Genomic DNA, 17,691 nt, shown 5'->3' with positions numbered 1-17,691 from the left:
TTTCCGTTTTGCGGGTGCTTCACTAACACAGGCTGCAATGTACAAGTTGAATAGTGGTCACGCGGACGTAATATGCGGAAGTAATAAATGACGCCGCACTTACCTGTTTAAGCGAGAGAAAAAAAGTCTGGGAAGCAGTATTTTTGTGGCGCTTTTATCCCTTAAAGTGATATTAATGTTAAATGTTATGTTAGTTCAGCGTCAGTTGTCTTACCTGGCTTTTTATCCATACTATGCTTGTTGACCATTAAAGGGCGCCACGCAGCACTGTGTAGCACTTCCGGTTACACCAACGGAAGTCCAATATGGAAAAACCGTTCAATAGTTAAAACATTATTACTTATATTGTCGCGTACGGGTGTTCTACATAGAGAATTGTGGTTATGCCTACCAGAAAGTATTATATGAATATAAATACTCCTAAAGTGTTCTTTGTAAATATTGTGTTAGCACAAGTTTGAATTATTTTGAAGGTAAAAACCGGAAACAGCTGTAGACATTGTACGTTCTCTTGGCAATCATTGAGGACAAGTGACAGCTTTACAATGAAGCTGCCTGACGTATGACAGGTGAAGTTTAACAACCGGTGATTACTGTCGCGGGCCGCCATTAAACCAAGAAGAGGAACCGCCACATCACTGTCCGCCATTAAAGCGAATCACAACAAGAAGCTCTCATCATCCGTCGGCCATTAAAGCAAAGAAGAAGAGCCACATCCTCCGTCACATAAGCGAAGAAGCCGAGAATGGACGACTTCCGTGAGCAAGGGCCGTTGTTTACATTCGGGGTGATAGCTGACATCCAGTACGCTGACATCGACGATGGCTTGAATTTCACGCAGACAAGAAGGCGGTTCTACCGGAACAGCATTCACCTGCTCAAAGAAGCCAGGGAGACTTGGTCTCAGTCGGCGACCCCCCCGAACTTCATTCTCCAGCTGGGAGACATCATCGACGGCTTTAACAAGGACCACGGCGCCTCTTCCGGGGCGCTAGATCGGGTCCTGGAAGAGTTCAGCCTCGGCTCCATGGACGTGCATCATGTGTGGGGAAACCATGAGCTCTACAACTTTACAAGAAGCGAGTTGTTGAAGTCTCGGCTAAACAGCGGCGTCCTTGCCGACGGGAGGGCCGGCGGAGACATCTACGCCTACAGCTTTAGCCCCTTCCCCGGATTCACCTTTGTCGTATTGGACGCCTACGACGTCAGCTTGCTGGGCGTGGAGGAGGACAGTCCACGGTACCAAAGTGCTTTCACTTTCATTAAACAACACAACAACAACGAGGACCTCAACTGCCCCCCGGGTAAACCACTTTTAGATACCAGAGAACAAAGTCTGGAAATCTTGAAAAAATCGGTTCAGGGAGACCTGAGATTTTGGGACCAAAAAATGATAAAAATGTGACAGTTTATGTGACTTGAGCATGGAAAACTACCCTAAGGAGTGAAGTTTGGTTAACCATTGAATCTCATAAGGGCTGCACGGTGGACAAGTGGTTAGCGCACAGACCTCACAGCTAAGAGACCAGGGTTCAATTCCACCCTCGGCCATCTCTGTGTCTCTGAGTTTGCATGTTCTCCCCGTGCATGCGTGGATTTTCCGTGGGTACTCCGGTTTCCTCCCACATTCCAAAAACATGCAAGGTTAATTAGCGACTCCAAATTGTCCATAGGTATGAATGTGAGTGTGAATGGTTGTTTGTCTATATGTGCCCTGTGATTGGCTGGCCACCAGTCCAGGGTGTACCCCGCCTATCGCCCAAAGACAGCTGGGATAGGCTCCAGCACCCCCCGCGACCATCGTGAGGATAAGCGGTAGAAAATGAACAAATGATTTTTTCTTTAGCATTACCTATATCTGTTGGCGTACCCTATGGGAGTGTACTTGGTCCATTATCAAAGAAATCAGCACCGATCCATCGGCGGGCGTACTTTGTAACAATACCTCATTTTGCTTCATTTCAGTGTCGGGAATGCCATTAGCATACTTTTGGTACTCAGGAATGTGTTATCAATCATGAATCAATAGTTGGTTTAACTACTGGTAGATTTACGGGTAGTGCCTCTGTATCAATATGTCAGCTTTAATTTGGTAATGGTAATGGTTTGATTTCATTTGAACATGCATCAGATTACAATTGAGTGCATCCCATAATCAGTTCACAGTTCCACATGTCCAAAAGGAGTAGGAAGAAGCAAAGCTTATTAAATCCTACCCCTCCATCTGGTACTTTTACAATCAGTAACTGTTACATTTGTTCTCTTCCTGCTTTCCTAATATAGTTTTGTAATTATTTATTTATTTTTTAATTTTTTGGCACGACCATCCAATGACATAATGGGTACCATAGTAAGTGTCAATATAGTGATATATATAGCACATCATGACTGGTTCAAGACTCTTCATCCTTGTATTTAGCAAACATCAACTGCTTGTATTGTTTCTTGAATTGGCTCATCGTTGTGCATTGTTTGAGGTCCTTACTCAATCCATTCCATAGTTTGATTCCACATACTGAAATGCTATGGCTAGCATAACGTAGTCCTAGCATAGAAGTGTTTCAAATGTACTTCTTCCCTGAGATCATATTTCTCCTCTCTTGTAGAGAAGTATTGGATGACATTTTTAGCTAATTGGTTATTTTTAGCCTTATGCATTATTTTAGCTGTTTGAAGATGAACTATATCAGCAAGTTGAAGTATTAGTGATTTTAGAAATAAGGAGTTAGTATGTTCTCTGTAGGCGGCATTATGAATTATCCTTACTGACCTTTTTTGCAGTACATTTAGCGAGTGAAGATTGCTTTTATAGTTATTAGCCCATATTTCCACACAATAAGTAAGATATGGTAGAACCAGAGAGCAATAAACTAGTCCACTAAACAGTCCAGTGTGAAATGCCGTGAAATGTCTTTTGCTGGTAGGGAATCGGGAATTACAACCACTTCCGCCTGATGGTGGCGTTGTTTGGAATTGTAAACAAATGTATCTTTCCCTTAAAACCGAAGAAACACTTTGGTAGGCGGCATTATGAATTATCCTTACTACCCTTCTTTAGTTTATTTCACATATAATCAGTTAGAATAGTTTAGTGACTCAGCAAAACAAATAATGGAGGTATTTTCTTTCCTTGTCTCAGTGGAATTTGACAGCCTGAAGCAGAGGTTCACAAAGTTCAATGGTGGCTTCAGCGTGACCCAGCTGGACTGGCTCAATCGTGTCCTGACCTCGGCCGACAAGGAACAGGAGAAGGTGTCTATTGTCAGTAAGTAACACCTGTTTAAACGCGCCTCGTGTCCTTGTTTCACTCCGAACTCGCACTGTGTCGTAAAAAACGCATGAACAAGCGATAAAACACAACACGATATATCGCCAGGATGAATAAGGAAGTTCAAAAATAGTCACATTTGAAACGATGGCATCGGTAGTCAATATTTACAGAACAATTCAATCCATTCCCGAAATAGTTCTCGATTAATTGGATAATCAATTAATCATCAACTCATCGATTAATTGTTGCAACTCTACCGGACACTTGGGCCTGCGTCGAAAACATCATCCATGTTCAGGCATTAACGTGCCTTTCATGAATATAAAGATGAAACTGGACCCTCACCCATCCATGGTAAGGTTGATAGTACTACATTATAATATTAATATATTACAGTATTACTAACATGACTTATGTTCATTGTGCAAATGAAAGATGACACATTTTTATCAGCCCAAGAAAACAAGAGAGGATGAATTATTATTGGGCTGCGCGGTGGACAAGTGGTTAGCACGCAGACTCACAGCTAGGAGACCCGAGTTCAATTCCACCCTCTGTGTGGAGTTTGCATGTTCTCCCCTGTGCATGCGTGGGTTTTCTCCGGGTACTCCGGTTTCCTCCCACATTCCAAAAACATGCTAGGTTAATTAGCCACTCCAAATTGTCCATAGGTATGAATGTGAGTGTGAATGGTTGTTTGTCTATATGTGCCCTGTGATTGGCTGGCCACCAGTCCAGGGTGTACCCCGCCTGTCTCGCCCGAAGACAGCTGGGATAGGCTCCAGCATACCTGCAACCCTTAATGAGGATAAGCGGTATAGAAAATGGATGGATTAAATGATTATCAGACCGGAATCTTTCCATGGTGTCCCAACTCTACAAAGAAAGTACCCCCCCCCCCCCCCCCCCCCCCCGGTACTCCGTTTTCCTCCCCCATTCCAAAAACATGCTAGGTTAATTGGTGACTGTATATTTTATCTTACACTTGGTTATACAATTTTTTTTGTAGCACATAATCATTTCCAGGCTGCACAGCGGTCGAGTGGTTAGCGCACAGACCTCACAGCTAGGAGACCAGGGTTCAATTCCACCCTCGGCCATCTCGTGTGGGGTTTGCATGTTCTCACCGTGGGTTTTCTCCGGGTACTCCAGTTTCCTCCCACATTCCAAAAAACATGCTAGGTTAATTAGCGACTCCAAATTGTCCATAGGTATGAATGTGAGTGTGAATGGTTGTTTGTCTATATGTGCCCTGTGATTGGCTGGCCACCAGTCCAGGGTGTACCCCGCCTCTCTCGCCCGAAGACAGCTGGGATAGGCTCCAGCAAAACAGATGATCCAGCCGCCTGTAATTGTATCCAAGGCCAGCAGGTGGTGTCGTGTGCACATGAAGCTTCAAGAAATGGATCCATTCTCCAACCAGTTGACTGAAATGGTTCAAAACCTCATGGGGCTTCATGTCACAAAGCGTCAAACTCCCACGGGACAGGAAGTGCTCCCGGCTATTACTTTTGTCACTTTCAAGTTATTTCAGCGACCATTGTGTTTTTTTTCCCCTTTCTGTCACAGACGGGTACCAACAATTTAATCCACGTCTGTATCTTCTTAAGGGGCTCGACTTCCAAAATCAGTTCAAAAATGTGTTTTCCCACTTTCCCACTTTTCAGGTCACCTCCCAGTCCACCCGTGCTCCACAACCCCCATCTGCTTGGCCTGGAACTTTGAGGAGCTCCTGTCCATCATCCAGCGCCACAGCAGCGTCGTGTGCTTCATTGCAGGGCACGACCACGACGGCGGGTACTACTGGGATGAAAGCACGGGGGTGCACCACTTGACACTGGAGGCGGTCATCGAGACCCCGCCTGGCAACAACGCCTTTGGCACCGTCTCCGTCTATGAGGACAGGATGGTTTTGAAAGGCACCGGGAGGGTTTCGGATATAGAACTTTTATTTCCTTGATTGCCGTTTGGTCACGAGGCTGACAACCAAAGATTAGAGGAAATGTTTACCAGTTGCCTTATGTGATATATTATATAAATAATCTAATATCGATGCTGCGTAGCCATCTTTTAAAGTATTTATGATACTCCACTTTAATCCCGCCTTAAGATGATATGGAATCATCCTCTGTAAATGTTTCTTTGTTGTGTGTCCCTGCTTGGGCGTCAGGTTTGATGACAAAAATGATGAATAATCGAAGAAATAGCTTTGTTAAACTTTGCACGTACATTATTATTCTGCACTGTAATGAAGGCGGACTTTAAGTTGAAAATGACACGAGCGTCGTGTCAAAGGAATACTGTTTTCGGAAAACATTGCACTTTCTGGTAAATCATGAATATCATGTATACCAGTTATCCCCAAACCCCTGCAGCATACTGTATGTTGTCAATAGCAGGTTTGTTTATATCATTTGCTGTTTATGAGTAACACAATCTGCTCAGTTCACTGACATCGCAAATATCGATCATTGACTGTGAAATAAATATATTGGGATCAACAGTTGTTGCGTTGGTGCTTGTGGACAATAACGGATATGTTATATATAAAATATGGCTTTGAAGTCAAGGATGAGAGGCGATACATGCACATGTACTACATGTATATGTGCAGTACATGACATGCAAATCATAAAATATGTATGTATTATAAAGAAATGTCCATATAAATATTCTCGGTAATTGTAATATTGTGCACTATACTGTATTTTTTCATATTTTTATTTTTTTTTAATTAAATACAAAAATATGCTTTCTACAAAATGCTTCCTGTAATTAAATTTTCTTTTATTTATATTTATTTGTATTTTTTTATTTCGTTTTTATAATTTTTAGTTAGGGATTTATATTGATTTAAATGGATTTTTAAATGTATTTGTAAAATGAGTGATGCAGTGCGGTTGTGCATCCCTACAAAGATCGTTAAATGTCAAGTAGTTGGCAGAATTTGCTTAATACTTCATTCATTCATTTTCTACCGCTTATAAGAAATAATTATAAGAATACGTAATAAAACAACATTTCCAGCAATGTAATGTGGATACGTATGGCTATTTAAAAATATATTTTTATGCGGTATGTTTCGCATTGTTCATTTTCTTTGGTAAAGACGTAAACGTTTCCAATGTACATTTCGTTTGTCCGCCGGTACGTGAAGGCAGCGTCGTCTGCAACGCTGAAGTGGCGCAGTGTCCCGCCTTGTCCCGCCAGTATCCCGTCTTGTCCCGTGTGGAGGCGGCGAGAAGCCCAAGTTCGAGTATCTGCATTGCAGCCTGAGCGCTGCTGCCGGAAGTCAACACAACAATGGCGACTCCCAGTCCTGATAGCAACTCGTCCAGCTCCAGCAACAGCTTCAGCATCGTAGGATCCACGTCGCACCACCTCCACCAGCAGACACACAGCAGCAGTATGCAAGGTACGCCATGACGGCATTGAATCGCTTTTTACACCTCAACATTTGACTTTTGGGGAAAATGTAGCGTTGTAGAGCCCAGAAAGTAGGAAGTCGTGTAAATTCTGTAGGTTGCATTGGACTGTTTAGTGAGAGCTTTCAAAATAAAATCCCAAATTCTGCATGTGCGGTTGTTCGCGACGTTAATAGCATACCACTTCATACCTTCTCAGAGTTATTCATTAGCTTCTAACGAATATCAATGCCAAACCAATTTTGGTAACCAAAATCCGATCAAAGTATTGATACTGTAAGCGTAGGCTTTTATATTGAAGTGTGCATTTCACAGTTTCCGCTTGCGCAGTATAGCTTCGTTTAGCCAGCTTGACACAGAAGCAACTCCAATGCTAGCAGGTTAGCAAAGATGCAAGTAGCCTCATCGTCAGGCCTGTATGTCACTGCGGAGATTAGCATTTTTCATCGTTTTGAGTTTTCATCATAATTCCCACAAGACTGACAAAATATGAAACGTTTAACGTGCCTATAATAACGAATATAGAACCAAACACACTGACGTGTCTCGTCCTGTTTGAAAGCAGCAGTGAACTAGCTAGGCCTGCATTTAAAGTCTGGAATAATAAAGTTATGCTAATTCCCTTGAAATGCTAATCAACTGCTTACAATTGAATCAGATAATTTATGTATTGTTGCTTTTCTACATTCCATTATTTTTGAACTGAATTCCATTTCCAGTCTTGCATCACTGTGATGAAGTATTCAGTATTCATGTGTAGTTTGTATTCTTGTTTTGTGTGGTACATGTGCTGTATGAAATGCTTTGCCATTTAACCCCTACAGATATCAACAGCTGCTGGAGGTGTCAAAATGAACCAGGTATTCCCGTTTACCTTACTGGGCTTTTCTGGTGGAAGTTAGTATGTACAAAATGTTTGGGTTCAAAATGTACAATTTGAACCCAAATTTTGGTTGTTAACCACAGAATGCGCTAACCGAGGTGGTTGTTAACCAGGACACTATTGTATACATACGTTCCATTGAGTTAAACCAGGGGTGTGCTAAGTGCAGCTTGTTTTTGTTTTTTATATCTTTCAAAATCCCAAAAATGCTAACACTGCCAACTTTTAACATGCTAACACCTAGTATTGTACCTTGCAAAAATAGTTTTAATGCTAACATGCTAACAATAAGCATCATAAAACCTAACATGAAAAAGTAACTTTATTTATACCGCTTATCCTCACAAGGGTTGTGGGGGTGCTGGAGCCTATCCCAGCTGTCTTTGGGCGTGAGGCGGGGTACACCCTGGACTGGTGGCCAGCCAATCACAGGGCACATATAGACAATTATAGGTTAATTGGCCACTCCAAATTGTCCATAGGTATGAATGTGAGTGTGAATGGTTGTTTGTCTATATGTGCCCTGTGATTGGCTGGCCACCAGTACAGGGTGCACCCCGCCTCTCGCCCAAAGACAGCTGGGATAGACTCCAGCACCTCCACGACCCTCGTGAGGATAAGCGGTAGAAAATGAATGAATGAATAAAGTTACTTTTTCATGTTAGGTTTTATGATTCCTATTGTTAGCATGTTAGCATTAACATGCTAACAATAGGAATTTTTGCAAGGTACAATACTAGATGTTAGCATGTTAAAAGTTAGCATTGTTAGCATTCTTGGGATTTTGAAAGATATAAACTTAAGTAGCATGTTAGGTTTTATGATGCTTATTGTTAGCATGTTAGCATTAAAAGTATTTTCGCAAGGTACAATACTAGCTGTTAGCATTTTAAAAGTCGGCATTGTTAGCATTTTTGGGATTTTGAAAGATATAAACTTAAGTAGCGTATTAGCATGCTAGCATTGTAAAACATGCTAAATTTAACATGTTAGCTCTTTTCTCAGATATTAACTTCTGGAGACACTCAGCGCTCTCATGCTAATGTTTTAGTATGCTAGGGTGCATGATTCTCCCGAAATTGCACGTTTCTACTTTATGGAGTTATTATTATGGTGAACATGGTATTATGTTGCATTGCCTCACACTTGTTCCTATGTTTTGCAATGCATGATGTGTAATGTGCATGTTTGTTCTGCCAGGTAAACGTAAAGCGTTGAAATTGAATTTTGCCAACCCCCCCGTGAAGCCAGCGCCTCGGCTCCCGCTCAATCCAACGGCGCCCTCCTTCCAGAACCCTCACATGTGAGTAACAACTGTCATGTTGGATTCAACCTTTTTTTTTGCACATTGCACTTCTCCAAATGCAAAAGGAAGAAGCGAATGAATGAGACAACATTTCTGAGTAAACAATTCATTGCAAACAATCATTAAATGAAATGGGAGGTTCATCAGCTGATCAGAAGTTCAAGACCTTAGCAGGAAAAAAAAATAAAACCGCCCTCAAATAGAAATAAAATGTTGAAGGAAGGAGTCCCCCCACATTTACTAAGGCATGAAGACAACACAGACCAATGCCATCTCGTTTTAAATATTTTGGTAATGGTTTAATTTCATTTGAACATGCATCAGATTACAATTGAGTGCATCCCATAATCAGTTCACAGTTCCACATGTCCAAAAGGAGTAGGAAGAAGCAAAGCTTATTAAATCCTACCCCTCCATCTGGTACTTTTACAATCAGTAACTGTTACATTTGTTCACTTCCTGCTTTCATAATATAGTTTAAGTTTTTTTGTGTGTTTTTTTTCACAATATGAGCATCCAATGACATAATGGGTACCATAGTAAGTGTCAATATAGTGATATATATAGCACATCATGACTGGTTCAAGACTCTTCATCCTTGTATTTAGCAAACATCAACTGCTTGTATTGTTTCTTGAATTGGCTCATCGTTGTGCATTGTTTGAGGTCCTTACTCAATCCATTCCATAGTTTGATTCCACATACTGAAATGCTATGGCTTTTTAACGTAGTCCTAGCATAGAAGTGTTTCAAATGTACTTCTTCCCTGAGATCATATTTCTCCTCTCTTGTAGAGAAGTATTGGATGACATTTTTAGCTAATTAGTTATTTTTAGCCTTATGCATTATTTTAGCTGTTTGAAGATGAACTATATCAGCAAGTTGAAGTATTTGTGATTTTAGAAATAAGGAGTTAGTATGTTCTCTGTTGGCGCCATTATGAATTATCCTTACTGACCTTTTTTGCAGTACCTTTAGCGAGTGAAGATTGCTTTTATAGTTATTAGCCCATATTTCCACACAATAAGTAACATATGGTAGAACCAGGGAGCAATAAATTAGTCCACTAGTCCACTAAACAGTCCAGTGTGAAGGGAATCGGGAACTCCAACCACTTCTGCCTGATGGTGACGTCCTTTGGAATTGTAAACAAATGTATCTTTCCCTTACACCCGAAGAAACACTTCATGGGAGCCATTGCTAACAGCGTAAACACAGAAACAGAGCTTGGGGGAGGGCCCATATAAGGAATGGTGTGACATCACAAACCATCCAGTTTTACAACGCCCTCTGAAACGGAGTGTTTTGAGCCATCTCAGATAACCTCGTTATCTGAAACTTTGGCATCATTTAACACCGGAATACAACCTTCTAACGACATTTATAGGTCAGAAAAGTGAAAGAAGCATAATACTTTAAGAACGAAAAACATCTCCATCTCCTTCAAACACCACCTAAGCTCATTTTGACCGTCCTGAATCCTGATGGCTTCCAGCGTTTGAAGCTTTTGAAGATGAACTATATCTATATATACTATATACTATATATACTATAAATACGTATTTGTGATTTGAAATATCTCATGGTTCCATTCCATTTTTTTTATGTTGCACCGTCACGATCGCTAAGAGAGCGACTGAGGACGCACAGCATCGAGTCGTCGGGGAAGCTTAAGATCTCGCCTGAGCAGCACTGCGACTTCACTGCGGAGGATTTGAGGGACCTCGGTGAGATCGGCCGTGGGGCGTACGGCTCGGTCAACAAGATGGTCCACAAACCCACAGGCCAGATCATGGCAGTCAAGGTGACTTCTTTACCTGGTGGATGCAATGTTGGAAATGAAGTAGAAGGTCACCTCGATAGAGATAAGGGACTTTTGAGGACCTGACGTTTCTTCTAGTTGTAGGTCACCAGGGTTGGAGAAATCATGTTTGAAAGTAGAGGTGTTGATGTTGGTCACAGGATGTCGGAGAACTAGATTCCACCTGATCATAAATGATTTACTCTTTCCCGCCTGTAGAGAATTCGTTCCACTGTGGATGAAAAGGAACAAAAGCAACTGCTGATGGATCTCGACGTGGTGATGCGGAGTAGCGATTGTCCGTACATCGTTCAGTTCTACGGGGCTCTCTTCCGAGAGGTATGTCCCACCTGAACTTTAACACATCTCACATGAGGTTTTTCCAATGTCACCAATGGTCGGAATTCTGTATACAGTAAACCTCGGATATATCGGACTCGGATATATCGGAAATTCGCTCACAACGGACAGATAAAAAAGAACCGATTTTTCTGTAATGCATTTCCAATAAAAATTCATTGCATATATCGGATTTTTTATAACGGATTTCGCCTATTTCGGACAAAATCTCCAGTCCCGTTCCAATGCATTTCCATTAATTTTCCCTCGCATATATCGGATGGCTGCATCGTGGTGCTCCGATTCGCCGAATCGTGACAGGCCGCTATACAACGTCATTTGCAGCGTTTGCAGCGTTGCCTGCGCGTCCAGGTACATTGGAAACATAGTCAAGGAAGTGCCTTTTTATAACGGATAAAATCCGATTTACGCATATACCGGATATAAATCCGATATATGTGTAAAACGGACATTTTCCGGTATACGCATATAACGGATTTCGCTTATATCGGACAAAACCAGTGGGAACAATTGAATCCGATATATCCGAGGTTTACTGTACTTGATGTTGGATCTCTTTGTGTTTGCCTTCCAGGGGGACTGTTGGATCTGTATGGAGCTTATGTCTACCTCTTTAGACAAATTTTATAAATATGTATATTGTGCATTAGATGATGTAATTCCAGAGGAAATATTAGGCAAAATAACTTTAGCGGTGAGTACACTTTACTCTTTATTTCCTTCTCGTTTCAATGATCAGAACCAACCGTTGACTCGTGTCTTCTTTTTCACCAGACGGTCAAAGCACTGAACCACTTAAAAGAAAACTTGAAAATCATCCACAGAGGTGAGTTGGTCAACCGTGAGGCTGACAAATTCAAAAACTGTTCATATATTCCTAGTTTAGTTTACCGCCATATGATATTAAATGTTATTAGAGCGCTTTAGATGTTAAATAACACCCCTATAGTCAAATGTACAATCCGATATAATCAAAGAAAATAAGACATTAATAAGACTTGGACTCATGTGTGTTGCAATAAATGTGTTCCAGACATGTGGACAGGAAGTGGCGATGTTGGGGTTTCAGAGTTGAGTTTTTGTTGTTGTTGTCTGAGTCCCACCTCTAAAGCCTTACCAGTCCTGAAAACTCACCAAAGTTTTCAGTTCGGAAGGAAATTGGATTGAATTTCAGTGGTCTCGAACACAAACACCCAAAACGCATTCGGTAGCGCTGCCTTTGCATTTTGAAAGAATTATCCAATTCCAGCAATTTCCCAGAACCGAAAAAATCTCAAGAACCCTTGTTCTACATTTTGATCAACTGTAGCCAAACAGGAAGTCAGCCGTTTGCGTTTCTGTAGGTCATACAGTCAGGAGATCAGGAAGACCTGGGTTGGATTTTCCGCTCGGGAATCCCGATGTTCCGGCCACTGTTAGGTTCATTGGCGACTGATTGGTGATTGTCTGTCTCGATGTGCCCCCTGGGTTGGATTTTCCGCTCGGGAATCCCGATGTTCCGGCCACCGTTAGGTTCATTGGCGAGTGATTGGTGATTGTCTGTCTCGATGTGTCCCCTGGGTTGGATTTTCCGCTCGGGAATCCCAATGTTCCGGTCACTGTTAGGTTCATTGGCGATTGTCTGTCTCGATGTGCCCCCTGGGTTGGATTTTCTGCTCGGGAATCCCGATGTTCCGGCCAATGTTAGATTCATTGGCGACTGATTGGTGATTGTCTGTCTCGATGTGCCCCTTGGGTTGGATTTTCCGCTCGGGAATCCCGATGTTCCGGCCACTGTTAGATTCATTGGCGACTGATTGGTGATTGTCTGTCTCCATGTGCCCTGCCATCGGGGGTCTGAACTTCCCTTTTACCGTCCCAGACATCAAACCTTCCAACATTCTTATGGACCGAAAGGGTAACATCAAGTTGTGTGATTTTGGGATCAGCGGCCAGCTTGTGGACTCCATAGCCAAGACCAGAGATGCCGGGTGCAGACCCTACATGGCAGTAAGTCCAATCATAAAAATGAAATATCCATTCTAGGTCCAATTCCCCTTGCAACATCTTGTCTCTTTCAGCCTGAAAGGATAGACCCCAGTGCCTCTAGACAAGGTTATGATGTCCGATCTGATGTGTGGAGCCTGGGAATCACCGTGGTAGGAATCTTATCTTTTTTATACCACACAGTGCTGCTGCTACGGTGTGTAGCAGCCGTCTGGTTTGTGCTGTGCTTCCAGTACGAGCTGGCCACCGGAAGGTTCCCGTACCCCAAGTGGAACAGCGTTTTCGATCAGCTGACACAAGTGGTGAAAGGAGAACCTCCTCAGCTCAGCAACTCCGAGGAGAGGCAGTTCTCCCCCAAGTTCATCAATTTTGTTAACTTCTGGTAAGCGGGGTGGGGTTGGGAGGGGGTATAGTGTATGATTGGCATCTCCTTTCCATTGCAAACGATTTTAATCTTCCACTGTTCTCTCCCAGCCTTACAAAGGATGAATCCAAAAGGCCAAAGTACAAAGAGCTGCTGGTAAGTTCTTGACTAATGGTTCTCCAAATATTTCTGTGGCTGTAGGCACATGCATGGCTCACTTGATGTAACGCTACACCGTCATCATCAGGTTTGCATCATTCATTGGTTCGTTCCAGAAGGTCCATTTGTCCCACAACACATCACGTTACCATGACATGAACATTGAAGGTTACGTTCACCTTCATTGAAGATGGGAGTCTTGACAAAGACACCATGTGACAGCCAGATCAATCACCATCACCTTCCTGTTATTTCTTTGATTTAGTTATGTTGGAGCCAACAAAAGTCAGTATTTTGCTAAAGAAGGAACTCCATTTCTGTAAACGTCCCTTGCCATCCACCCCCCAAAATGTTCTCATGAAGTTTGTGAAGTGCAGCGTTGTCCTGTTAAACGGGCCTTCAGTCATGAGGGATGCCCCCCCCCCCGCAAAACCCCCACATAACCAGTTGCCCACAAAACCACAAAATGACAGATTCTGCGTGTGAAAAGGTTTTATTACTATGTGTATAAATAATACTACATTCTGATGAGTATTCAGACAGTATGAACACCTGAGATTAAATCACATTCAATCCAACATTTGGATAAAATGGGACTTTTTAATAACCACAAAATGACAGATTCTGCGTGTGAAAATATTTTCTTACTATGTGTATAAATAATACTACATTCTGATGAGTATTCAGACAGTATGAACACCTGAGACTAAATCACATTCAATCCAACATTTGGATAAAATGGGACTTTTTAATAACCACAAAATGACAGATTCTGCGTGTGAAAAGGTTTTCTTACTGTGTTTATAAATAATACTTCATTTGATGAGTATTCAGACAGTATGAACACCTGAGACTAAATCACATTCAATCCAACATTTGGATAAAATGGGACTTTTTAATCACCACAAAATGACAGATTCTGCGTGTGAAAAGGTTTTCTTACTATGTGTATAAATAATACTTCATTTAATGAGTATTCAGACAGTATGAACACCTGAGACTAAATCACATTCAATCCAACATTTGGATAAAATGGGACTTTTTAATCACCACAAAATGACAGATTCTGCGTGTGAAAATGTTTTCTTACAATGTGTATAAATACTACATTCTGATGAGTATTCAGACAGTTGAACACCTGAGATTAAATCACATTCAATCCAACATTTGGATAAAATGGGACTTTTTAATCACCACAAAATGACAGATTCTGCATGTGACAAGGTTTTCTTTCTATGTGAATAAATAATACTACATTCTGATGAGTATTTAGACAGTATGAACACCTGAGACAAAATCACATTCAATCCAACATTTGGATAAAATGGGACTTTTTAATCACCACAAAATGACAGATTCTGCGTGTGAAAAGGTTTTCTTAGTATGTGTATAAATAATACTACATTCTGATGAGTATTCAGACAGTATGAACACCTGAGACTAAATCACATTCAATCCAACATTTGGCTAAAATAGGACTTTTTAATCACCACAAAATGACAGATTCTGCGTGTGAAAAGGTTTTCTTACTATGTGTATAAATAATACTTCATTTGATGAGTATTCAGACAGTATGAACACCTGAGACTAAATCACATTCAATCCAACATTTGGATAAAATGGGACTTTTTAATAACCACAAAATGACAGATTCTGCGTGTGAAAAGGTTTTCTTACTATGTGTATAAATACTACATTCTGAGTATGGAATACTGCACAGGCTAAAGTGCTATCTTCTTCCTCTGGTCTCCCACAGAAACATCCCTTCATTCTCATGTACGAGGAGCGCTTTGTGGATGTCGCCAGTTACGTCTGCCGCATCCTGGATCAGATCCCCGCCTCGCCCATCTCGCCCATGTACGTGGACTGAGGGAGTTTGGGGGGGTGCGGCGGGTGGGGACGCCCCGGCACCCCGTTTTTTCCTGCTTGCCGGTCGGAGAACAGCGAGGAACACGGAACCCTTCCACCACACATCACCTGGTTGAACATCACTTACTGAATCCAAAGCAAAATGAAAAGGTAGGGCAATGGTGCTCGAGGAGAAAAACACCTTCTGGATTGTGCGTTGTGGACTTTATGTACGTGTGTATTTGCGTGTTCACCGCTGAATTGTTGACGTATGCAGACCCACTAAAAACACACACACACACACACACACGGTCATTTGTATACAAAATGTGTTTGTCAGGGGAAAGAATAGTGTGGCTTTGTCCGTTACCCCCCCCCCCCTTCAATATATAATCTGTGACACAATATGAAATACTCTCACTCAACGCTCACACCAGTTTGCACCTTTCCTGTAATGTCATCGTATGTACGTCACCAGGATATTGCTAGCACTTTTCTCCTACTTAGACTCTTAAAAGTCTAATTTTCATTTTGGGGATAATGGCGACATATTTGTTTCTAGGGGAACTGCACTTTTTTGGGAATTTTGCCCATCATTCCCAATCCTTATGTGTAATATAATATCAGAAAATGAGTTAATATGAGCTAGCTAACAGTAACAGGAAGTACGGGCTTTACAAGAATTTGTAAAAAAATATTTACTTCCCTACATGTTAGCTAGCTAGCTCATTCATTCATTTTCGCAGGGGTGCTGGAGCCTATCCCAGCTGTCTTCAGGCGAGAGGCGGGGTACACACTGGACTGGTGGCCAGCCAATCACAGGGCACATATAGACAAACAACCATTCACACTCACATTCATACCTGTGGCCAATTAACCTAGCATGTTTTTGGAATGTGGGAGGAAACCGGAGTACCCGGAGAAAACCCACGCATGCACGGGGAGAACATGCAAACTCCACACAGAGATGACCGAGGGTGGAATTGAACCCTGGTCTCATAGCTGTGAGGTCTGTGCGCTAACCACTCGACCGCCGTGCAGTCCCTAGCTAGCTCATATTAACTGGCCATCTGGAATGCACAGAAAGGAGAAAGAAAAAATGAGGATTGGGAATGATGGGCAAAATTCCCAAAAAAGTGCAGTTCCCCTTCTTCTTCTACTACTGCTGCTTTATCGGGGCGGATTTTAAGGCCCCCGCTTTTCAGTATGCTGCCCTCGGTGGTGAGCCAAAGAAAAAGCTTTGGTGGGTTAGATGTGGCCTGCAGAGGCATTGATTTTCAACTAGCGGGGCGTGGGCCAAAATGCCCCGGCCTTGATTTGTGTTCTTTGACACACAGCTGCAGATGTCTGCTGGAGAATGTGCAGTGTCTCAATGCAAACGATGACAATACAGGAGGATCACAGACCGGCCCACTGAGGATGTACTGTAGATGTTTTGTACATAAGTGCATCAAAACCTGCTGGTCTGGGCGGGTTCTTCGGGTTCTTGAGGCTTATTGACGGCTTTATGAGCAGCCTGTCCTAGCACTGTACAGTTTGACTTCTCATCCACACTGATCACACATCCGCCATGCTGCATTATAAAAGCAAATAAGTGTCATGATGTATATTTGGAAAATATTATCACGCTAAGGCCCACCAGAACAGATGTTGCTACAAGCATGTCCAGCTTGCACTGATGATCGAACGATCATGAAACCAATACGCTAGAGTCCCCTAACTGTGGGGGGGCGCTGCGACGGATGACCGTTGACATGGATTCTGTTAACCCATAAGAACCCACACCATTTTGTGTGTTTCACGCTTGTGTTGGGTTCTTATGGGTCATCGGAGGAATTCTATCACGACTGATCTGCATGTCTTCACTTGTACAGTAACGCAAACCTAGGGGGAAAAAATACACGTTTGTTCTGAACCCATGGAATATATTTTCTACCTCGCATCGGCAGGGGTACAACATGTTGTATAAATTGCAATCCACTAGAATGTTCATATTAAAGACATAAATAATGAGGGGCAATTAATTCAATTGTATGTCTATCAAGGATTACAAATAAAATTCCTTTGGAAAAATACTTGCTTTGTATTGTTTTCATTTGCGCTTCTGTCAAAAAAAATATATATACGGTACCGTGGTGTGGGAAAGACCCTTCCGGATTTATTTTTTGAATGATTGTCACACATTCCTATGGAAGCCCGTTTCCGCCGCTGAAAAAAAATATCCCAATGGTAAATCGAAATTATGAGATAGAAAGTCAAAATTATGATAAAAAATCAAAATAATGAGA

General features: G+C 42.0%; 2 protein-coding genes across 2 annotated transcripts; both read left to right on the top strand.

The window, feature by feature from the left end:
• Positions 1 to 418: 418 nt before the first annotated feature.
• On the top strand, positions 419 to 5,950 carry adprm (ADP-ribose/CDP-alcohol diphosphatase, manganese-dependent). Its single transcript, XM_058061608.1, has 3 exons — positions 419 to 1,304; positions 3,140 to 3,265; positions 4,939 to 5,950. Exons 1-3 carry the CDS (start codon positions 746 to 748, stop codon positions 5,229 to 5,231), a joined length of 978 nt encoding a protein of 325 aa, XP_057917591.1. The 5' UTR covers positions 419 to 745; the 3' UTR covers positions 5,232 to 5,950.
• Positions 5,951 to 6,447: 497 nt separating this feature from the next.
• map2k4b (mitogen-activated protein kinase kinase 4b) lies at positions 6,448 to 17,472 on the top strand. Its single transcript, XM_058062208.1, has 12 exons — positions 6,448 to 6,686; positions 7,521 to 7,556; positions 8,780 to 8,882; positions 10,515 to 10,689; positions 10,906 to 11,025; positions 11,621 to 11,740; positions 11,821 to 11,872; positions 12,908 to 13,035; positions 13,107 to 13,184; positions 13,266 to 13,414; positions 13,507 to 13,552; positions 15,312 to 17,472. The coding sequence occupies exons 1-12, from the start codon at positions 6,575 to 6,577 to the stop codon at positions 15,423 to 15,425; spliced, it is 1,233 nt and encodes a 410-aa protein (XP_057918191.1). The 5' UTR covers positions 6,448 to 6,574; the 3' UTR covers positions 15,426 to 17,472.
• Positions 17,473 to 17,691: the final 219 nt, after the last annotated feature.

This window comes from Doryrhamphus excisus, chromosome 22 (genome assembly GCF_030265055.1).
Source record: "Doryrhamphus excisus isolate RoL2022-K1 chromosome 22, RoL_Dexc_1.0, whole genome shotgun sequence".
Lineage (NCBI taxonomy): Eukaryota > Metazoa > Chordata > Actinopteri > Syngnathiformes > Syngnathidae > Doryrhamphus > Doryrhamphus excisus.
This window is presented reverse-complemented; position numbering and strand designations above follow the sequence as displayed.